The following is a 23,359-nucleotide window of genomic DNA, read 5'->3' as shown; positions in this document are numbered from 1 at the left end:
CCTTTTCTCCACATCCTCACCAACACTTATTGTTTCTGTGTTTTTTATTTTAGCCATTCTGACAGGTGTGAGATGATATCTCATTGTAGTTTTGATTTACATTTCCCTGATAATGAGTGACGTTGACCATCTTTTCATGTGTCTGTTGGCCATCTGTATGTCTTCTTTGGTGAAATGTCATTTTCTAGTTTCTTAAGTAGTCACTTAGTTCATGACTCTGGAGCTTTCTTCCTTTCTAGTGTAAGTATTAAAGGGTATAAATTTCCTTCAAAGAACTTCTTTTGATGTACTCAACAGATTTTGATAGGTGGTATCTTCATTTTTCATCCAGTTCTAGGTATTATTTATTCCCCCTATGATTTATTTTTCTTTTTTTTTTTTTTTTTTTTTTTTTTTTTATTTATTTTTGGGACAGAGAGAGACAGAGCATGAACGGGGGAGGGGCAGAGAGAGAGGGAGACACAGAATCGGAAACAGGCTCCAGGCTCCGAGCCATCAGCCCAGAGCCTGACGCGGGGCTCGAACTCACGGACCGCGAGATCGTGACCTGGCTGAAGTCGGACGCTTAACCGACTGCGCCACCCAGGCGCCCCATATGATTTATTTTTCTTAACCCAACTTGGGCCAATAGGATTTGGCTTCTCTGAGATTTGGAATAAGGGTACTACATTTCAGAGTCAAGCATTTGTGTGGTGTTAGGCTTCACGGTGCTTTAGAGCTGGGGCAGCCAATGTCTCAAAATACAATCATTATAGACAAGGAGGGAAGCTAAATATCTACAAGGAGAGAATGGAGGGATGCAGACAAAAGATGAATGGACCAATGAAAGATTAAAAGAACCAGATAGATTTATACAACTCATGAGACCCAGATGTGCTTCCTGGTTGTTGGGTTTTTTTTTTTTTTTTTTTTTTTTTTTTTTTTTTTTTTTTTTTTGCTTCTGTGACATTGTCTTGCACCTTTACAATATATTTTTCAATTTTTAGCATAATTTCAGATATATGGAAAATTTCTAAGAATAGTACCAAGAATCCCAGTACACTTCACTCACACTCTCCAACAGTCAACATTTTACCACACTTGTTTTATTCTTTTCTATCTCTGTGTATAGACACTTTTTCCCCCTCAGCTGCTTGAGAGTAAACTGAAGAGACAATGCCCTTTCACCCTAAATGCATAAGTTTACATTTCCTAAGACTAAGGCATTCTCTTACACAACAATAGCATAATAGAATTAACACTGATATATTATTATCTAATCTACAACCCTTACTCATTTTTGCCAGTTGGCCCCATAATATCCTTTTTGGAAATTATGTGTTGCCCTCAGGTCTGATGTCTCTTTAGTCTCCTTTAATCTGAAACAATTCCTTAATGTTCTTTTTTTTCAATCTTCCTTTGTGTTACATGACCTTGACATAGATGAAGATTACAGGCCAGTTCATTTCTAGAATATCCTTTAATTCCTATCTGTATTTCTCATTATTAGATTCAGATTATGTATTTTAGTCAGGAATATCATTGACATACTGTCAGATCCTCAGTATTTCATACCAGGGGGCCCATGATGCCATTTCACCCCATGACTGGTAATGTTAACTTTGATCATTTGAATAAGGTGGCATCTATAAACTATGGACTTACTATTCTTCCCTTAGTAACTAGTAAAACAAATGCTTTTTTTAGCTCTGCTTGAGGTTGAGTGAGCTTCTGCTCCTTGAAAATGATCCATTTTGTATCCATTAAGCCCATTCAAACTGGCTTAAGAAAGAGGGTCATTGATTGAAGAAAAAAAAACAAAAGAGGGTCATTTATGTTGCAACTAAAGTCATCATTCATAACTAGAGTCATCATTCAGATTGGCCTAAGTGGAGAGGGGAATTTATAGTCCAGAAGCGGCTTTAACTTCAGGCACAGCCGGATCCAGGAGCTTGCTGTAATCAAGAACTTGTCTTATTCATAGTTATTTATATAAATAAAAGGGACTAGATTCTGGACAGACAGAAGCAATAGGTACTTGCTACATTGATTCAGGCAATGACAAAGAGGAAACCGGAAGTGCATGAAGAGACCCAACCACAGCATGGAGTTCCTTTGGGGAGACTTACCCAAGTGGTTCAAGTGGTGCTCAGCAACCCAGGACCAGGATTATCAGCATATTCTCTAACCTGGCCACAATGATTGGTTCAGGGATTAAAACTCAAGATGGGCTGAGGAAAAACAGCCCCAGCACTTTCTAGAACTATCAGCTTCGAGGCACTGTGGCTGCTGAGCTTGTGGAATGCCAGCCTAGAACTGTAAGTGGTCATCTTTCTTTCTTAAATGAAGAGGAGGATGAAATCAACACAGAGAAAAGCAGAGCCAAACGACACAGAGAGCTAGGCCCTTCATGGCTTTGTTTCAATACTGTATCCAGCAGTGCTTGAAGCCAGCATTCCCCTGGGATTGTCAGCTGGAACAGCCAATAAATTCACTTTTCCTGCTTAGCCAGTGTGGAAACAGAATGTTGTAAGTTTCTTCTTTGACAAACAAAAATACACAATTAGAAAAAATTCTAGGGGCACCTGGGGGGCTCAGTCGGTTGGGCCTCCGACTTCGGCTCAGGTCATGATCTCGCGGTCCGTGAGTTCGAGCCCCACGTCGGGCTCTGTGCTGACAGCTCAGAGTCTGGAGCCTGTTTCAGATTCTGTGTCTCCCTCTCTCTCTGACCTTCCCCCATTCATGCTCTGTCTCTCTCTGTCCCAAAAATGAATAAACGTTAAAAAAAAATTTTTTTTAAAAGAAAAATTCTACTTTTAGGAAAGGAATCATCTTTTAATTAAAAGGGGAATCATTTGGACCCTAAGGTGTTTATGGATTCAAGTGCTGTGGTATAAAAGCTTATGATAAAGTCTGCACTGATAAAATATAATATATGGATGAGCATTTGAGCCTACAGTTTTGGTAAGATGATAATCAAGTGAGGGTGGAGGCTTAAATAAAGATTATATTTAACTATAGTCAGTTCTCCATGAAAATAGGCAGCCTTCTCAGTTTTTCTGCTATTCAATATAAACAATAAGAATTCTCTTGCTGGGCTGCTTTATTATGAAGACTGTTTTACAAATTACCTTCATTGAGGTATCATTTATGTACCATAAAATGCACCCATCATAAGTGTACAGTTCAATGAGTTTTGACAAATCTATATATCCATGTAACCACCACCACAATAATGATATAGAACATTTCCATTATCCCCCAGAAGTTCCCCTGTGCCCTTTTGCAGTCAATTCCCTTCTCGGGCCCCAGGAAAGCACTGATCTGTTCTGTCACCTTAAATTAGCTTTGCCTGTTTTAGAATTTCTGTAAGTGAAATCATATAATATATATTATTTTGTGTCTATCTTCTTTTATTGTCTTTTTATTTTCTATAGAGTCTATTTATGTTTACCTGTGTGTCATAGTCTATACATCATGTTTTAGATACTTGTGGAAAATAATATTGTAGGACATAACAATGGCTCATAAATTCCACTTATTATTAGCTATTTCGGGTGTAGTTGACTTCAAAATGAACTATTTTTAATATGTCATTTCCAACTTCTGAAAATTTTACTTTAAAAAAGTATAAAGACCCTGGAATAGCTTTTTCGTTATTGAGATGTCTTTTATAATTTACTGTTCCCCTTTGGAGAAGTTTAGTTTCCAAAGCTGGCTCCAAGAGGAACTTTATTTATACAAGCCTTTTTGGCACCGGCTTGAATCATCTCCTGTCACTTACACACACCTTTCCCCAAAATAGTCCAGTCCCTTTGTGTCTTATGGAGCTCACTTAATAAGCTCAGCCCATATTGGAATAAAAAGGACCATTGGTATATTATGTCCTGCAGGTGTAGGAAAAGGGTGTTGAGAAGGCTCTCACACCAGATGTCCCCTCAGCTCAAAAGGTAGAGAATCAGTTTCCATCGGGTCAAAGTCTCCTGCCACCTGATCATAGATTCCTCTTGTATCTTCATATGTCTCCTCAGGCCAGCAGGGATCACAGAGGCCCTGACAAACAAAGTTGGAGTTAGAACCATAGAGAGATGCCCTGTGGGTCACCATTGCAGCTCTAGGAGGGATACACACTCCTACTCAAATTCCCAGAAAAAAATGTTTTAGTTTCTAATTATGGGAGGGAATCCAACATATACAAAGAAGAGAGTGATTATAATGAGCCTCCATGAGCCTCAAGTCCAAGATATCTCATTATTTTTGTCAGAAAAATAATGTAAATGTCAGAAATATGAAACTTTAAAAAATGCAGGAGGGGTGCCTGGCTGGTTCAGTCAGTAGAGCATGTGACTGTGGATCTCTGGGGTTGTGAGTTCAAGCCCCACTTTGGGTATAGAGATAACTTAAAAATAAGATCTTTAAGGGGTGCCTGGGTGGCTCAGTTGGTTAAGCATCTGACTCTTGGTTTTGGCTCAGGTCATGATCTCACGGGTTCATGAGATCAGGCCCCATGTCGGGTTCCGTGCTGAGAGTGCAGAGTCTGCTTGGGATTCTCTCTCTCCCTCTCTGTCTCTCTGCCCTCCCACAACTCATATGTGTACACACATGCATGCTCTCTCTCTCTCAAAATAAAAAAATGAAAGAAATAAAGAAAAATAAAATCTTTTAAAAAATAAAATAGAAACAAAAAAGCATGATATCGGGAATTGTAGAATGTGAGTTGTGAATCTGTTAGTCCTATAAATTTCCAAATTTTCATCAAAATAGAAGACCATGTAGAAGGATCCTTACTGTACATGTGCTTTGCCCTAGAATTGGGAAAAAATGGTTGTTTTAGCTTGGCAAACTTTAGAGCAGATTTATCCATGGGACAAATATGGTCTGCTGCCTGTTTTTGTACTGCTGAGGGGCTAAGAATGGTTTTACATATTTTAATTGATGGGAAAATATCAAAATAAGAATATTTATGACATATTAAAATTATATGAAATTCAAATTTCAGTGTCCAAAAAGGAAGTTTTATTGGAACTTAGCCACATTTGTTCATTCATATATTGTCTATGGGAGCCTTTATAGTACAGCTGCAGGGCTAAGTGGTTTTGAAAAGGACAGCATGTCCTGCAAAGCCCAAAATATTTATTATCTGGACCCTTACAGAAAGAGTGCAGACTGCATCTGTGCTTTAGAGGGCACATATGGTTCAGCACCACGGACAGCATTTTAATGCCCTGCTATTTCCACACTGGTGAGAACAGTGCCCTCTCTGGGACAAAGTTACAGAGGGAAATCCTTGGCCCAGAGGTGCCAGAGCATTAGCCGAGGCCACACAGAAAGGCAAGGGTTCTGACCCATCTCCCTTACTGTGGGGCAGTAGGTGGGGGTAGTTGATGGTCAAAAGTGTCTGTTGTTCTTGCCTGCCCAGCCACCATCTTCGCTTCCCTCTGGGCTCTCTGTTCCTCTCCCACTCGGGCTGGTGGATTGAGTGAAACTGGCCCCTAATCCCTGATGCCATGGCTGGACACCGATCCAGACCTGTCTTAGCATAGTCCTTCCCCTGCCTCAGTGTTTCAGCAATAGGTATGTGACCAAAGCTAGACTAATAAAGTGTCAGCACTGGGGCTTTAGGGCTATTGGAAAAAAGACATTCTCTTTTTCTGAGGATTTCCAATCTAATAGGATACAAACCTGAATTTTCTAGGGACATTTCTAGGGAGGAAACTCTGGGTTTCCCTTGACTTTTCAATTGAATGGGCCAAAAAAATATTTCTCTATGTCTCTCTACTTAACCAGTGTATTGGAGAAGGCTAATTATCCAACAGAATGCATAGATTCCTTCTTCCACAATAATAGAACTATAGTGAGGCATATATCTCCAAACTGGACTGTATTTCTCAGTCTCCTTTACAGTTAGGTGTGGCCATGTGACTGTGTTCTCACTGGGGAATGAATAGAGTGTACCATTTCTGGGCCTGGGCCATAAGGCAGGGTTGTGCCTCCACCACACTCTATTTTTCCCTATCCCACCAGTTGAAACCCCCAGTGGACTGGCCTCTCCATGCAAATTTGAACAATGTACTCACAGATAGCAGAGGAACACAATGGAAAGAACTTGAATTCTGGAATAACCACGTGCAACAAGGTCACTCACCTCTGATTGCTATGTGAGAAAGAAATAGGCAATCTTTAGACCACTGGATTGTAGCCAGGACTTTTTGCTATGGTGTCTAGCTTACCCTCACCAATATAAGCAGTAGGAGGCGGGTTTCTGGCATGAGCCAGAAAAGACTTATGCTGATACAAATCTCCTCACCATTGGTACTTCATCATACAAGGGTCCCCAGGCCCCAGATGGGGCATTCAGTCTTTCCACTTCATCATACAGGTGTCCAGGAAAAGCCATATCCTCCTCAAGATGTGTGAGACCTGGAGTTGGAGTGAAAGGAAGGGATGATCAGGGCACCTATCCAGATGTCACGGGTATCTATGAGCAGGGGGAGTTCTGATGTGGTCATGACTCACCTCGGGGATAAGACACCTCCTCCAGTGTTGGTAGTAGCTGGGGGCTGAAGTCCTTCATGGAGTGGTAATATGGCTCTACATCTGTTGTGCTAACCTGTCAATAATGCCCACCCATGCCCCCCAAAAAAAAACAACAGATAAAATGTTTTCTACCCTCTGACTCCATAGCTCCCAGAAAGGACAATGATAAACCCAAAGCTAATGACAGGCTTTTAGTCTGCCAGTTCACTATTAGCAGGGCATTTGGAAGCACCCCCACTCACCATGGAGCTTTGAGTGTCCTGGCCTCCAGTCCACTGACTGTCCTCATATTCATTCCTGACTCGGTCTTCCTCCGACCTTCCAGGATAGAGGTATGGAGGGCAGTTGGGTGTTGATTCTGACACCTCTCATCCCCAAAACTCCTCCCTCAGAATCTTTCTTACAGAAAAATATTCCCACTTACCCTGCCTCTGCCTTTTCTGAGATGCCTGAGGGAAGTAGGGAAAAAGGGATCAGAGACACCCCTCCTCTGGCCAGCCAGGCCCTGAGAGACTTTCAATATGAAGCTCAGGGCTTCATGTCACCCTTGGGCCTCCATCCCCGCAGGGGAAGAGGGTCTCTCCTCACCTTCAGCAAGACGCCTCAGTCTCCGCTGCCAGAGGAATCCCCCAACACAGGAGATGTTAGAAAGCAGCAAAAGACCCCCAACAGCAAACAGCACAGGCATCAGGGGCAGCCCTGAGGGTCCTGGGGGCAGAAGGTACCCCTCAATGAACCCAAAACAACTGGCTGTAGGCCCGGAGCAGCATTCTCTGACAATGCTCATTTCTGATTAAGCAAAGGTCTCTTCTCAGGTCGGAAAAGCAGATGGGCAGGGATTTCCATGTCCATTCCTTCTTTCCACCCCAGGGCAGGTGGCTACTTTCTCAAGTCAAGCCACGAACAGTGGGTCCTACTTCTGTCTGAGCCCCACGTGTGGATTCAGGGGGGAGCTTCAGCTCCTTAGCTGGGCATTCAAGGCCTCTCCCCAGGTATCAAGCCTTGCCCACCAACCATAGACCCTGGTGTTGGACCCTCTGGCCACACAAATTAACCACTGGTTATTTCCAGAATCACTGAGGCAAAGCCACACCTGTAAGTGTGACTATTTGGAATAGTCAAATGTCTGTCCTTAAATGGCTTTTCTTCTCAACTGATTTTCTTCTCAAATGACTTCCTCTTTGCACAAGCTTCCATTCCAGATAATATCGGAATCCCTGCTATATCCCTAAGGGCAAGACTAAATCCCTTTAAGTAGACGTCTGCTCAGCATCCATCTCCCCATCTTCTGCTGACAGCACTAATTTCCTTCAAGGAAATAACCATCCCTCACTCTCAGGCTGTATGTTTCTGCAGACTTCCATGGAGGACACAATGGCCCACCCTGGCCGACGGGAGCACCCATCCCTCTTTCCACAATGATCAGTTCAGACCAATCCAGCATTTTACCCAAGGTGGATTTTTGCCAGAATAATTAGAACACTCCTCTGCTGGCTGCTAAGAAGGACAACAGAGCTAGAAGTATGTGTGTGTATGGGGGTGGGGGGTGTTAATTCTTTGCTCTCTTGATGAAAGAACCTGAGAAGGAAGCTATAAAAGACAAAGGCAAAGTTGAGAGGGGATGAGAAATAGATCCTTGGTGAATGTTGTGAGCACGTATTGGAGTTTTCAATTTCACAAGCCAAGCATTTCTTTTTATTGCCCACACAGGTGAATTTATGTCACTTGCAACCTTCTTCTCAGACTTTGAAGGGGGACTGTTTGCAAAATGGTCATAATTCTGTCCCTATAACCACACTCTTGAGTAGTCCCCTTCCACACTGACTCTGAGTTGAGCCACGTCACTTGCTTCAGCCCATGAGGCAATAGCAAATATGACAGAATCAGAAGCTTGAAAGTGCTTGTCCTGTCCTGCTGTTCTTGAGACTCCTGTGACCACCTCCATGTGAACAAGCCAAGAAGAGACATGTGGCCCGGTTACTTCCATTGTCCCAACCAAGAGCCAGATTGTCAGATGTGTAAGGAGGAGGCCATTCTAGATCGACTAGTCCCAGCTGAGCCTCCAGCTGCCTGTGGCTCAGAACAGAAGTATTGGGTCACTCATAGAATCAAGAAAAACAATGGTTGTAGCTCTAAGTACCCGTGTTTGAAGTGCTTTATTTTGCCTTAAACGCTGATACAGGCTCTGCACAGGGCAGAGAACCAGCTAATTCTTTCAGAATTAAACTGAATTAGGCAGAGAGAAAATGTATCACATCCAGGCAAGAGAAAGAGCTGAGGATGTGGGTGAGGGACAGAGCTAAGTCTTAAGGGGCTGTGGCCACAAAACAGAGCAGGCGGAGCTGGAAACCAGAAGGTTCTATTCTCAGAGGAGGGAAGGATACTCAGCTGATTGAAAACTTACTTGTAGGCTGCTCTGTGGGCAGTTGATAGTCAGGTTCTCCAGAAGGCTGGTCTAGACCTGGGGGGGGGGGGGGGCGGTGGATATAGAGATTGTGAATTAACACCAAGAATCTGGGATAAGCCTTAAGTATTTCTTAGTTTCCTATTAAGTTTTTCAACCCATTTTGAGGAACTGATTTTTGTCTTCTTTAGGAATATTTCAAAGACATCTGCAAATCCTGATAGTAATGGCAATGCTATTAATAGCCACTCTAATACTACTACTAATTATTATTATTGATGAGTGCTTTATGCTATGGAATGTCCTTTTAACCTGAATTATCAGTTTTGGAGAGTTAATCAAAAATGATGCTGGGCTCTCGGAATGCCTTTTTTTATTTTTTATTTTATTTTATTTTATTTTATTTTATTTCATTTTATTTTATTTTAGAGAGAGAACACAAGTCAGGGAGAGGGACAGAGGGAGAGAGAGAGAGAGACAGAGACAGAGAGACAGAGAGAGAATCTCAAGCAGGCTCCATGTTCAGTGTGGAGGAGACTCAGGGCTCAACCCCACAACCCTGGGATCATGACCTGAGCCGAAATCAAGAGGTGGACACTCAACTGACTGAGCCACCCAGGTGCCCCTCTCGGAATGTCTTCGTAGAGGTATCAGCTGTAGAACAAGTGAAGTGAATGTGGCACTTTATGCTTTAGTACCTAAAGAGAAGACTCCACTGGGGGAAAGAAAGGGGAGGAATGGGAAGAACTGCTTACTTCCGTGAGGAAAAAGACTACTGTGTCAGGAAGGGAAAGACAGAAAGAGTGAGTTTTCATGGGGCAGTGTAAACAGAAGTTGAGCGGGGGCGGGAGGGGGGTGCATTTCTTTGAATCGGCATTTACATAGCATTTACTTTGTATGCGTCCATGTTTTAAGCACTTTAGACATATTATTTAATCCTCACACTGTCTGAGAGACACCTTACTTTCAGAAATAGGCACAGAGATCTGAGATGCCTTATTTTTAGGAACTGAGGCTCAAAAATGTTAAGTAATTTGCCCAAGGTCTCACAACTAGGAAGTGGCAGGGCTGAGACCTGAATCCAGGCTTGTCTGAACCAGGCTCCGTGTGATTAGCCACCACACTACAGTGCCTGCCAGAGTCAAAACGTTCTTCTCATTAGTCATAGTAAAGAATTTGTCCCTTTCATCAAAGTTGCTGAATTTATTGGCATAAAGTTGTCCATAATATTCCCTAACTTGTCCTTAATATCTGTAGATTAGTAGTAATGTCCTCTCTCCTTCCTGATAATGGTGAGGTTGCATCTTCCCTCTTTTTTGCCTTGATTTTTGTTGGGTTTTTTTTTGTTGTTGTTCTTTTTTTTTAAGTTTATTTTTGAGAGAGACAGAGACAGCATGAGTGGGGGAGGGGCAGAGAGAGAGAGAGGGAGACACAGAATCCCAAGCAGGCTCTGAGCTCACTGTCAGCACAGAGACTGACATGGGGCTCGAACTCATGAACCGAACAGTGAGATCATGACCTGAGCTGAAACCAAGAGTCAGACGCTTAAACCAACTGAACCCCCCAGTTGCCCCTGCCTTGATTAGCTTTATAAAGGTTATTGATCTTTTCAAAGCAGCAGCTTTTGGCTTCATTGATTTTTTTCTATTGTTTTTCTGTTTTCTAGTCCATCGATTTTTGCTTTTACCTTTATTATTTTCTTCCTGTTTCCTTTAGGTTTAATTTGCCCTTCTTTTTCTAATTTCTTAAGATAGAAACTAAGCATCAATTTGAAGCCTTTTTAAAAACATAAATGAGCACTCAATGTTACAAGTTTCCTGCTAAGCACTGCTTTAGCTGCAGCCCACAATTTCCATGTTTTCATTTTCATTCAATTCAAACTTTCTTCTAATTTCCCTTGTGTCATTAATCACATTCAGACAGTATAGTTTAGTGGCTAAAAACTGCTTCTTGGCGTTCATCTTCCTGAGTTCCAATCTCATCTCTACCTCCTTCTAGCTGTGTGAGCTTCAACAGTTTGCTTAACCTCTCTAGTCCTCAGTTTCTTCATCTATAAAAAGGGAATAATAGTATCTACTTCACTATACCATCCTACAAGTCCCCTGAGGGAGTCCAAAACCTGCTCAAGACTGTCCTTTCCCACCTGGGGTGGTGACAGAGATCTGGGACGCCTTGTCCATTAGTCCGCTGTCCCCCAGGGCATTGCTGGCCAGCAGCCAGACCCTGTATCGTGTAGAGGGCTGCAGCCCAGTCAGTGTGAAGGTGGTGGCCTGAGGTGGTAGGACATCCATGTACAGGAGCCCTGGAGTCCCCAGAGCCTCATACCTGCATGAGAGGAAGGGCAGTCATTGAGGGAGGTGCCCCAGCCCTGCTGGCTGCCATCCCTTCCTGCCTTGACAGGAACCCACCTGATTTGGAACCTCTGTGGCAAACCCCCATCAAAGCCGGGCTTCCATTCCAACCCCACTGAGTATGGGGTCATGCTCATGACCTTTAATCCTGTTGGGGGATCTGGGCGGCCTTTGAGGAAAAGGATGAGGGAAATAGTCAGAGGATACAAAAGGGTTCTGCAAGATTCCTTCCAGATTTTTCTAAGAATGATTTTAAATATACAGTTGATTCTTGTTATTAGTAGTGGTTATGTTCTATAAAGTTGCTATGACCACTGAATTACAGAATATCAAATCATTGCTTCTGGGAGAAATGCAGAGTCAGACTCCTGTGAGCCTGCAGTCACATTTTCATCAACCAGTCAATACATGATCTTGTTTCGTGTGTGCTTCTGTCTAAAGACACCTTATTTAATATATCTTATTGATCGATTCATTAACATTGAACTCACGGCCAACAACGTCATAATTGATGTTTGAAGGAAGCCTATCCAACAGAAGTGTTTTCTCCATATGTTTAGGAACAGTAGATAGCAATTCAGGACTGTGCCTAGAGGCCATTTTAAATAGCAAGATCACTAACAAAAAGCACAAAAGTGCAAAAAAAAATGTGGCACCAGATAGGGCCACAAAGAAGACACTTCGTTATAGGATGAAAGCTGGAACAAGAAGGCAGAGTGTCACCTTATTCTACCCCAGCTGAGAATGTCCTCACTGGGCAACTCAATTTTTTTGCCTGCTCTGGACATGTCCCCAAGTGACCAAGAAAGCAGGATGAGTGTTGATTTTGAGGTTACAAATAAACTTTAGCAAGTAGGCAAATTTACAAATACAGACTTGACAAGGAATGAGTATTGGCTGTACATGACATACGTTCCTTGTGTGGATTTTTTGGTGCCTATTTCACATCCATTCCTCATTTCTTCTGGTTACAAAATCCTGAGTATCCTTTGGAAAACCACTAGCCCACATTCTTAGGCTACATGCTTCTGATGGAAGTGACTCCACTCCCTTGTAGGATAGATTTGTGTCCAGGCCAAACAAACCAGAATGTCGCCTTCCCTGACCACGGGGTTTGTTCAGGGGTGGGATGGGAGCTGGGTAGAGCCAATGAGTCTTAACTCTAGTACTTTCATACCACTGTTAGGAAAAGAAAAAGATTCTATGTCCCCTGGGAAGTCTAACAGCCCTCCATGAGGAGCCTTAGAATAAAGCCAACACAGAAAAGCAGACCTGAGAGACAGAGAGTTCTGGATGGCAGTGAACCTAGATCTAGCAACTCCTGATGATCTACTTTTCGGTTACTTGGACCAATAAATTATCCCTCACCCACCCACTGCCTTTTTTTTCTTTGCTATGAGTTTTCCTAAAGATCCAGAATCTATTAGGATTTTCAGGGCAGGCAGAAACTCCATCCTCACTCATAAACACCTCTCAGGTTTGGGGAACACTGCCATTCTGGGCCAACCAGAGACTTGGGGATTGACCCAGGGAGCACCCTCCCAACACCCTCACACCCCACTCCCACCATACTGATGCTGACGAGTTGAATGTTGGTGCGGTCTGAGCCAAGGGGGTTGGTGGCTGTGCACGTGAACAGGGCATAATCCTGGGCCGCAGACACATTGGCAATAGTCAGGAGACTGCTGTGGACCATACCCTGGTGGTATGTGTGTTCTGTGTATCTGGAGAAGAGGTGTGGCAGGGACTCAGGGAAGGTAACTAGGGTTGGGGGACCAAAGTTGGGACTAGGGTGCTACATGGCTAGGCCTTGACTCACCTGGGATCCTGGAGATCCAGAGCGACTCCATTTTTGGTCCAAGTGAAGACGATGTTAGGGACACCTCGGGCACGACAGTGGAGGGTGGCAGAACTGGTGCTATCTCCAGCTGCTGCCACCTTAGTTAGGGGAGTGGGGTGCTCCACCTGGGGGGCAACTAGGAGGGGTTGTTGGTCAACATAAGGTATGTGGAAGGACATGAGAAATGTGGGCTTAGTGGCAGGCCTTGAAGTCAGGATTTTGGGTGTCACTCACATCTGACAACAAGTCGGACCAGCCCTCGGGCTGGAGGTGCTACTCCATTGTCCACGATGCACTGGTAAGCACCAGCCTGGTCCAGTTTGGCATGGTGAATTCGAAGACGCCCTGTGGATCCCTTTGACATCTTCTCCATGTCATCCAGGCTGTGGTCCTCTTCCTCTTCTCCCTTGAGGCACAAGATACAGGAGATGGCCCCCAAGTCTGACCCCAGCTCTGTTATCCCCCAAACTGGGTCCCTCCTATATCTTTATTCTCCTAGGCACAATCATCCTCCACAGATCTAGCAAAGAAAAAATTCCCTATCCATTCCCCCAGTCATCCATCTATCTATCCATTTATCCAATCATTTGTGCATGGGTCCATCCATTCATCCACCAATCCAGACAACTATTCACCCATCCATTTATCCAACCATTCATGCTTGGAACCATTTATCTACCCATCCACCTGTCTCTTTGACCATGCACCTATTTATCAATGTATTCATTTATCTGTCCATCCATCTACCTCTCCTATCCATTCATTCATTTGCCCATTCATTCACCCAGCTATTTATCTTCCTTCTATCTATCCATCTGCCCACCCTTCCATCTGTCCACCCATCCACCTCATCTATTTGTTCATATGCGCACATACCCATAAATACATGCAACTGTTCATCAGTCCATCCAGATACCTATTTATCTCTTCATCTCTCCACTGACCTCTGCACCCATCCATCCATGCATACATCCATAATCTTTTCACAGACATCTTTCTACTGATGGTGTATTTATCCATCCGTTTACTCTCTAATCTGATCCATTTATTTCTCTCATTTAGTCATTTACCTACTTATCTATTCACCATCAGTCTATTCATTCACTTGTCCATTTGTCCATCCATTCATTCATTCATCCACCCATCCATCCACCTACCTATTGATCCATATATCCATCTACCTGTCCACCCACTCATTTGGTTATCTAGCCACAAATGCACCCATCCATCTGCCATTCACCTGCCAGTTCTCCAGTTCACTGGAGTATGTCCCAATGAAGATGTAATTATACAGGATCATGTAGATGTGATCCCTCCTCCCAAGGAATTCACAGTTAAGAAAACACATCCCCAGACCCCACTTCCATTTACCAAAGGTTGGATCCTTACCAGCCTCTCCCAGTTGAACATCCCTGGAAGGATGGGATTGGCATCAACGGTGCAGACTATATCCACAGAACCCCCAATATTCACCTCAGTAGGGTCCTGGAGAACTCGTATAGTGGGGGCATCTGGGGGAGGCAAGGATTTGGGGAAGGCACTTGGGCCTACACAACTGATGGTGAGAGAAGGTCCCAAGTAGGAGAGGTGTCTTAGAGGTGTTCAGGAAAGTTACAGGTGTAATACGGACTGCCCTTTATGAAGAGCACTTGGAGTAAAGTTCTCAGTGTTAGTGAGACATTCCCCACCCTCTACTGTGTCTCTGTAGTGACAAGAGTAGGTCTGGTGGACTTCCAGGATTGTGTGGAAGTGGAGCTTCCACAGCGGGCTTGGCTTCCTGATGAGAGTAATTCCTATGTAGGTGGGCCCCCTGTCTGAGCAAATTCCACATAGAGTCTCACTAGTGGATAAGGTTCCCAAAGTGGGAGTGACTCCATCACAGTAGAGGCTCCCGGAGTGGGAAGCTTTCAGGATGGGTGAATATCTCTGGGTGTGTGGAGCTTCCACAATGAGGAGACTCCACAGTGGGCAAGGTTCCCTGAGTTGGTGTGGTTTCCATGGAGGGCAGGCCCCCCAGAACACTCTCGTTTCCTAGGATGATGAAGGGGGCTCACAGTGCACATCCAGCCGCACTAGCGCTTCAGCGGTGCCCTCTGAGTTCTGGCAATGCAGCTGATAAAGGCCATCGTCAGCACGGGTCACGTTCCATAGCTGCAGAGCTCCACCAGACAGGATGCGATGCCGAGGGCCACCAGCTGGGGGAGGTCAGGGTGAGGGGCCTGCACCCTTCTCTATGTCCAGGAGACCCACACCCTTCTCTCTGCCCACTCCGCGCACCTGGGCTGAGGCGGTAGCCCCGGAAAGTCCAGTTGAAGGCCTCCGGGGCAGGGTTGGCAGACACAGACACAGGCAGCAGTGCCTCACCCTGCTCCACCGCGGTCACCACAAGCACCTGCTCCCCCAGGAACTCTGGAGGGTCTGTGGAAGGAGCACCACCACAAGTCAAGATTGTTGTTAAGGCTGGGGTCCGAGATGGATTTGAGATACCAGTATAAGGGTTAAAGTTAGGTCATAACTGGATTTAAGGTTGTGGACAAGGTAACAAGTTCAGAGCTGAGCTCAGAGGTTAGGTTCAGGATAGAGGTTAGAATCCAGTGTAGGAAAAGGATAAAGGCCAGAGTCAGGTTAGGAGATGGAGAGAGGGTTCGGGATGGAGGTCACTGTCAGGGGTCAGGATAGAGGGCAAAGGCAAAATGGAGGTTGGGCAGGATTGGAGTTGGTGTAGAGTCGGGGGTCAGGATAAAGGTCCGGAAAGTTTCAAGCTTTGGATTGGAGATAGAGGACAGTGTCAAGGTGAAGACCGAAGTAGTAGAGGATCAGGAGGGAATCCAGAGGGTTCCACATACACAGCACATTGAGGCGGTAGAAGGCGCTCATGGTTTCCCGCAGCTCAGTGCTGTGGGCTCGGCAGGTCACTCGGTGGCCGTGGTCACGGGATGACATTCTCAGAAGGACACTCCTGGCTGCTGCAGATCCTTTGAACGGGGCACTACGGGGTGGTATGGCCACGCTTTCCAGCCTGTGGACCAGGCAGGGGTGGCGGAGTCAGGCCAGAGCCAGCTCAGGGATGGGACCAGAGCCAGAGGCATACTAGGTACAGGGCAGGACACCAGGGGTGGGGAGGGGAGCTCGGACGGTAAAGAGGCATGACCAGAACCAGAGAGCGGTGGGGCCGTTCGCACTCTCACCTCTCCCCCTCCTTGTCCCATGACAAATTGACGGGAGGGTTACTGCTAACGCTGACGCAAGTCAAGTTTAAGGCATCCCCTGGGCGCAGCGCCGACGCATTGGCCAGGATCGTCACGTTTGTTGGGGGAACTTCAAGAATGAGTCGGAAAAGCGAGGCTCAGAGCCTGCTTCCGCCTCACCTAGACTCCAGGCCCAGCTGCACAAGTCCTGGCTCTTGGCATCCACTGTCCCCCAGCTGGGCTCTGCCTTAGTTTCCCGCCGCGACCAAGCCCTCCCCCAGGCCACGGCCGTGCGCGCCCTCACACTGCACCACAAGCTGCGTGGATGCGCTGAGCTGACCCGCCTTGCACGTGAACTTGGCCTGGTTGTCCGACGGACCCGTGATCAGTACAAGCTCGCGGGAGAAGGTGCTCCCCGACTTCTCCAGACTTCCCAGCTGCACCCGCCGCGGCTCCTGGGGCGGCCGCGGTTCGGTCACCGCACGGGAGTCCTGAGGGCAAAGACTGACGGGGGGACCGCGTAGGCCTGCCATTTCCCCCAGAAAGAGCCTCATCGGGTTGGCTGCCCCCAGTCCAGATAAAGCCTTCCTGTGATGAAGAAAAGGCGCCCCCTTCCGCTGGCACCCAGCTAGGGTAGAGGAATGGGGACTGGAACTGAGCACCTCCCACCTGGAGTCTCTCCCACTTATCCTGGGCCCCCAGAGCTCCGCGGTTTTGCGGTGGGATCTGGCTTCCAGGCCCACGCCCCCATTCCCCGCCCCTCCTGCTCTGCTCTCTGGAGGCCAGCAGTTGTTAACGCCCCCTGCCGACCCTCAGCCCCACTCCTCAACAACCACTCCAGCTACGCTTAGCAACCACCTGCCTGGAAACTCCCATGGAATCCCCAAGCCTTTCCCAGAATTTCTTCATTTTTTCCTATCTTTAGTTCTTTTTCTTTACATTCCCACTTTCCCCAAAGATTTCCTTTGATTGTTCTCTTAATTCCATAGTCTTTCCACAGGTTTCTGAATCCTTTAGTCTTTTACCTGTGTAATGCCCAAATTCTTGGCATTTTCCAAGAATTCTCTCCAATGAAATTTCCTATCATCCCTAGTCTTTCCCCCAAAATTTCCACTAGCCCCCTAATTTCCCAGGATTTTCTCAGAATTCTGTCAGAATTTCTCTTAATTTTAATGGAATTTCACTTTCTTACCCCCAAGTCCCACGAATTAATTAATATGAATAGATTTACAAATGTTCTGTGGAATAACTAGTCTCTCCCCAAAATTTCCAGCCTCTACCCTATCTTTGTCTTTGTTCCTGGAATTCTTAGTCTTTCTCTAAAATTCCTGCCATTGCATCCGAATCCCCAAAATTTCATGAGAATTTTCTTTACTTTTGATGAAATTAATTGCCTTTTCTCTAGAATTCCCTATCCTGATCTAGAATGCCTTCTTTTTCCCCAGAATTCTCACTGTTTTCCCAGAATTCCAAGAGTTTTCCTAGGATTCCATTTAATTCTAATGGCATTTGTGTCTTTCCCAGTTCCCTACCAAAACTCAAACTCGCCAGTATTTTTCAAGAAATTCGAGTTTTCCCAAGATTTCCCAAGACTCTGGAGGAAAGAAAGGGCTTCATCTTTCCCCCACTTTTCTGGCCACCCCACACCCCTTGCTTGGCACCAACCTTGAACCAGGTAAGAGATGGGTCTGGGTTGCCTCCAATGGCCAAACACACCAGCCTCACCCGAGTCCCAGCCCGGAGGCGCTGTCCCTCTGGGGGGCCCTCTATCCACAACTTCTGGGCAGGATCTGTGGGGAGAGCCAGGAAGAATGGCCTTTCTCTCTGGGCTGGGCCTGATGGGGGTGGGGGTGGGGGGTGGGGAGGGGTCTCTAAGGGATGGGGCACCTCTGGGCAAAGGTGGGGGCTCACATTTCACATTCAGGATAAGTGACTTCTTGAAGGTCTCCTTGGTGAAGGCCTCACTAAAGGCTTCACACGTGAGGGTCAGACCATTGTCCTCCCGTCGCACCAAGAACGTCAAGTTGGACATGGAGATGTGGCCACCATGCAGGCCCTGGCAGGGAGAGAGCTTCAGACTTGGGAACGAGATCACTCCCATCCATGGTACTGAGGGCTGGGCTCAACTGGGACCCTAGCAGGGACACATAAAGCATCTCCACCCTCTCCTCTGAGACCCAGGAGGCCAGGACCCCAGTGCATACTCCGCAAGGACCAAGGCATCCAGGCTGCCAGGCCCATCCTCGCCCAGATCCAGGAGTCATGCCCTCAGCTCCCTCCTCCCTCAGACCCGGGAGCCTGGCCACCGCCTCACATCCATGACCATGTCTTCTGTGGGCAGCAGCTGCCGCCAACCCAGCCACCATCGCAACAGGACCCGTGGGCGACTGGACTTGGTGATGCAGGAGAGTGTAACGTTCTTGTTCTCAGACTGGGACGCAGATCCCAGGATGGTAATGGCACTGGGGGGGACTGCAGAGACGATGGACAGAGGAGAGACACTAAACTAGGCTGGATGCCTCACAGGCCAGCCCAGATAAGGGACTGGGGACAGATGACAAGGTCTTTGGCATCAGTCAGGCATGATTTGGGGGCACAAACAGATGGTTCTCTGGGGCACAGACTGACAGACGGGCAGCTGGCATCAGGACTCACAGGTGACCTGCAGGGTGACCCCACGTTCTTGGATTCCCGTCGATACGCTGTTGTGGGCCTCACAGCTGAGCCTCGCCCCGTGGTCTTCTGGTCGCACAATCATCACTAGCATGCTTCGGGCCACTGCCTCAGCATGCTCTGTGCCCCACGCTGTGGACATGGGCTGGCCATTCTGGAGACAGAGACAGACCTGGGCCAGCTCAGGGCCAGCTCCTCCCCCTACCCTCCCACCCCCATGCCTGCCTCTGCCCTCACCTTCAACCACTGCAGTGTGGCTGGCGGATTTCCCCCTCGGGACACACACAGCAGCTCCAAGCTCTGTCCTGCCCGCACGTGCCCCTCGTCCAGGCCTGGCCATTCAATGACAGGAGGTCCTGGGGGGACTGGGAAGCAGCACTCATTGGGCCTGTGGAGCTCATCCATTCTTTCCAGGACCCACAACCTGCCTCTTGAACCCCCATGTTTCTCCTTGAGAGTCTGAACCTTCCATAATCCCTGAACTCCCCAGGACCCCCAATTCCTGCTTCCCACCCCTAATGTCCATAGCTGACTCAGTTCCCTACTTACACAGAACATTCATGGTGACTGAGACCCGGATAGGGGTGTCCAATGCTGGGCTGGACCCCTCACAGACCAGCAGCTTCCCATTATCTGAGCTCTGAGGTGTCACCCTGGGGTGGGAAGTTGGGGTTCTGGAGTCAGAGTCATCTGAAATTTGGGGAGTCAGGGTGAAGAGGTGGGGATCCCAGTTTCCCACATCTGGTCTAAGTTTCTCTGCTGGTTTCCTCTAGGATCTAGAGTTCTATGGAAGACATCTGGGGGGTCAGCAGTGAAAACTGGGATCCCAGAGCCCACACCAAAGCCCTTGTACTTGATGCTCTGGAATTTGCATTCATTCCCATGAAGATGTTTTGAAGTGTCAGAGTAAAGAATTAGGTCCCAGATGTTCACACCTGACTCTAGTCTCTGTGCATAAATCCCTGGGATATGGGGTTTTCATGGGAAAATTTGGGGGCCAGGCTGAGGGAAGGCATCCCAATTTTCATACCTGGCTGTGGCCTCTGTGGTGAAGAGTTTCTCCTGGGACCCCACATTCACATTAGCAGAGATGTCAGAAATTGTTTGTCCACCTTGGGGTAACAAGAGGGCTAGAGGGGTGCCAGGTTCCCCCCAAGGTAGATCCTGAAGAGAATGGCCTGGAAATCCTAGGGTGCACATATTGCCCCCTCCCTCCTAGTTCCAGAGGAAAAGCACCAGCTCTGTTCCTCCGCACGTTCAGCCCTCCCGGAGTCCCTGGGGCCAAGTCCTGGGCCTCACCCCTGTCCTCACCACCTTGCTGGGTTGTATCACTCACCCCCATCACCCAGCTTCTTGCTTCTGCACCAACGATGACACGCATATCTCTGTCTGGAGCCTCGGGCTCTTCCCTGAGTTCCAGACCTGCAGTCCTGTGATCACTATGGTACCTTTCCCTGGATGTTCTCTCCTATTTACAGGGTCTCACGCTGACCTCAACATCTCTCCAGGCCCCCTCCTGCATCCCCATCACTCAGGAAGGTCCTATTTTCTGGGACCCCTAGGAGGGCACTGGGTGGGGACACACCCCCTCCCCACTCCAGAGGCTTTACACTGTTCCCACCAATTCACCCACTCACTCTGGATGAAGGTGATGTCAGGTGCTGGCTTTGCATCCCCAGACACACAGCTGACCACGTACTCCTGCCCAGCTACCCATGTGACTGTGCTTCCTGCCTCAGGGGTCAGCTGAAGCACCTTGGGGGGCACTGGTGAGAAAGGGTCTGAGGTGAGCTGCCACCACTGAGAAAGATATGAGGATTTGGGTTTTCAGTCTCATTGCTCATGAAATGAGCTCGGCGCCCTGGGTCTGGGACTGGGGACTGGGGACTGGGGACTTGGAACCCTGGGCCCTGGGATAGGAGAGGGCTGGAAATCTGGACTCAAGGGTCCTGGGGGTCTCTCACCCATACCCAGGATGGTAAGGATCACTCTGGGGGACACGAGCTCGGGGCCTGTCTCTGAGCGGCCGACCTGACATTCATACTCTGCATCGTCGCTGAGGTCACATGCTTCAATGTGCAGGTGGAATTCACCTGCAGGTAAGACCAAGAGTCCCAGGTCAGGGCCACAGTCAGCCCCTGCTGGTGGCTTAGAGTCTTAGGCCCTGACCGCTTACCTCTATCAGGGTCCCCTTCTAGGCGGTACCTCGGAAAGCTGGGGATCCTAGGATCAGGACCTAGGAGTAGCCCATCTTTGGCCCATTGCACCGCACTGCCAGGGGCGCTGACCCCACACCGCAGCTCAGCAGTGGCCCCCTCGACCACCGTCAAGTTTTCAGGCAGAGCCCAGAAGCCTCGGGGGGTGGAAGCAGGGAGTGGCAAATGCGCCAGGCCTGGGGACACAGGGCTGTCAGCAGGAGAGGGCAGGGGGTCTGTCTGGAGAACATGAGTGGGAAATGAGGGCCACATGGTGCTGGGTCACAAGACCAGGATTCCACTCACCTGTGGTCAGCAGCCCCAGAAGGAGCAGGGGAACCCTGCCAGGGGTCCTCAGGGCCATCCCGGGTCCTCTGCCTGTGGCTCCTGTGGTGTCCACTGCCTACCTGCTGCCTCTGTTTCTGTCTTTCTCTGGGTCCTTCTATGTCTCTTGCTTTGCTTCTTGTCCCTCTTTGTCCATTTGTCTCCTTCTCTTTCTCTGGTTTCCTTTCTTCCCAGGAGTCAGTCCATCAGTCTCTCTCTCCCTCTCTCTCTCTCCCCCTCTCTCTCTCTCTTTTTCCTCCTTTTCAGTCTCTTCTCTCCAGCCACCCACTCCCCTGCTCTCCTCTCACCACTCAGTCCCTCAGGGAGGACGGCTGCTCAGAGTCCGGCAGGCCTCAGGAGCCCAGGAGAGTGATGAGGCTGATGTGATCAGTGGCAGAGACCCTCAGTGACAGAGACCCAGCCACTGTTGTCTTCACAATGCTGCCTCCCCCAGGCGCCCTCCCGAGAGCCTCCAGTTCCAGGCCTCTGCCCAGCAGGCTCCTCCCAGCCCAGCCAGAGCATGAAATCCCCTGTCAGCACATGCCAGGAATATTCCTCGGTGCCTCCCCAGCCCCGAGGACCCCAAGAGCCTGGCTTGGGCCAAGGATAAGGGGGAGCAGGTCAGACCCAGGTGGAGAACTGGGTCATCTAGGACTCCCCAGCTCTCTCCTCCCCTGGTACATGATCTTGGCAAGTGTCTTCCTTCCCTGAGTAGACCTCATTCCCCCCATTGCCATCAGGGGTCTCTGCTGGAGAGCGTGCAAGGGTGTGTTTGACAGACCGCAGGAGTGCAGATATCTGTGTGTGCATGTGTGTGTGAGTGCACGAGCATGCATGTGAACATGGGGAAGTGAGAGTGAATTGTGACCTGTGAAGGTATACGCAAGAGTACGTGAGGTACATGGGGTGCCTGGGTGGCTCAGTCGGTTAAGCGTCCGACTTCGGCTCAGGTCGTGATCTCACGGTTTGTGGGTTGGAGCCCCGTGCCGGGCTCTGTGCTGACAGCTCGGAGCCTGGAGCCTGCTTCGGATTCTGTGTCTCCCTCTCCGCCCCTCTACTGCTCATACTCTGTCTCAAAAATAAATAAAAACATTTTTAAAAATTAAAAAAAAAGAGTACTTGAGGTATAAGTGTGCAAGGCAGTCAGAGTGGTGCGAGTGAAAGGCGGAGCTCAAGACTACACTCGCTGAGTGGGTATAGGAGCGAGCCCAGCTTGGGAGCCCTTGGCTGTGTGAGTTTTAGTTCATGAAGCTTCCCTCTGTCTCTCCCCAGATTCCCCCTTCCCCTCCTTCCCCCTTCCCCTCCTCCCCCATCTCTCTCCTCCTTTCCTCCCTCCCTCCCTCTCCATAAGGTGGTTACACCTCAGTCAACCTTTACCTCCGTCACTGTCTCTCTTTATGCCTCTACATGTCTCTGTTTTTCTGTCTTTCTTCATTCTCATCTCTATCCCCCACTCTCCCCCCAGTGTTCTGTCTCTCACATGCACCAGAAACTCACTAAATATTTGTTCTCAGTCAATATTTGATTATACCTCTTTCTTTTATTTGTTTCTCCATCTCTGAGTCCTCCTGTTTCTCACATCTTTGAATTCTATAACCATATGCTGCTTGGCCTGCCCTCCCCATCCCAGTGTGCACACACACACACACACACACTCACATGGGATAAGCTTCTTCTGCCTGCTTATCTCCTGCAGGAATTGGAACGGCCCGTTTCCTCCCCCCACTCCTATCGCCATGACTCCCTCCTCTGGTCTTCCTCCAGGAACAAGATGAGGCATCTGGCCTGAGCCCCCACAGCTCCATACTTCATGTTCGCTCTAGTCGTTCTGCTTCCCTCCCATTACTGACCCCTTGCCCTCCCCCACA

General features: G+C 47.9%; 1 protein-coding gene across 3 annotated transcripts; it reads right to left on the bottom strand.

Moving 5' to 3' along the window:
• Positions 1 to 3,064: 3,064 nt before the first annotated feature.
• NPHS1 (NPHS1 adhesion molecule, nephrin) lies at positions 3,065 to 22,556 on the bottom strand. 3 transcript variants are annotated; one of them, XM_058707226.1, is made up of 29 exons: positions 21,474 to 22,556; positions 21,149 to 21,364; positions 20,943 to 21,065; positions 20,610 to 20,738; positions 20,003 to 20,084; positions 19,522 to 19,625; positions 19,210 to 19,337; positions 18,955 to 19,126; positions 18,614 to 18,771; positions 18,211 to 18,355; positions 17,965 to 18,089; positions 16,604 to 16,790; positions 16,300 to 16,429; positions 15,958 to 16,130; positions 15,389 to 15,529; positions 15,166 to 15,306; positions 14,501 to 14,622; positions 13,346 to 13,517; positions 13,091 to 13,247; positions 12,844 to 12,995; positions 11,329 to 11,440; positions 11,064 to 11,245; positions 8,921 to 8,977; positions 7,105 to 7,224; positions 6,941 to 6,965; positions 6,759 to 6,834; positions 6,496 to 6,589; positions 6,287 to 6,399; positions 3,065 to 4,032 (listed from the first exon to the last, which is right to left on the bottom strand). In XM_058707226.1, exons 1-29 carry the CDS (start codon positions 21,529 to 21,531, stop codon positions 3,901 to 3,903), a joined length of 3,726 nt encoding a protein of 1,241 aa, XP_058563209.1. In that variant the 5' UTR covers positions 21,532 to 22,556; the 3' UTR covers positions 3,065 to 3,900. The 3 variants fall into 3 exon arrangements, with proteins under 3 accessions (XP_058563209.1, XP_058563208.1, XP_058563210.1); XM_058707225.1 differs by lacking the exon at positions 21,474 to 22,556 and having other exon boundaries at positions 21,149 to 21,463; XM_058707227.1 differs by lacking the exons at positions 21,149 to 21,364; positions 21,474 to 22,556 and having other exon boundaries at positions 19,522 to 19,662; positions 20,610 to 21,059.
• Positions 22,557 to 23,359: the final 803 nt, after the last annotated feature.

The sequence above is a fragment of the Neofelis nebulosa genome, chromosome 17 (genome assembly GCF_028018385.1).
Source record: "Neofelis nebulosa isolate mNeoNeb1 chromosome 17, mNeoNeb1.pri, whole genome shotgun sequence".
NCBI lineage: Eukaryota > Metazoa > Chordata > Mammalia > Carnivora > Felidae > Neofelis > Neofelis nebulosa.
This window is presented reverse-complemented; position numbering and strand designations above follow the sequence as displayed.

Bases quoted from the DNA above. Each gene is read 5' to 3' on its own strand.
- NPHS1 (XM_058707225.1), bottom strand. From the start codon at position 21,440: ATGTGGCCCTCATTTCCCACTCATGTTCTCCAGACAGACCCCCTGCCC. The intron at 20,085-20,609 runs GTGAGTGGGTGA...TGTTACCCCAAG, and splicing joins TGACATCACCTTCATCCAGA to GTGGACAAACAATTTCTGAC. The intron at 6,835-6,940 runs GTAAGTGGGAAT...CTATCCTGGAAG, and splicing joins TCAGAAAAGGCAGAGGCAGG to GTCGGAGGAAGACCGAGTCA.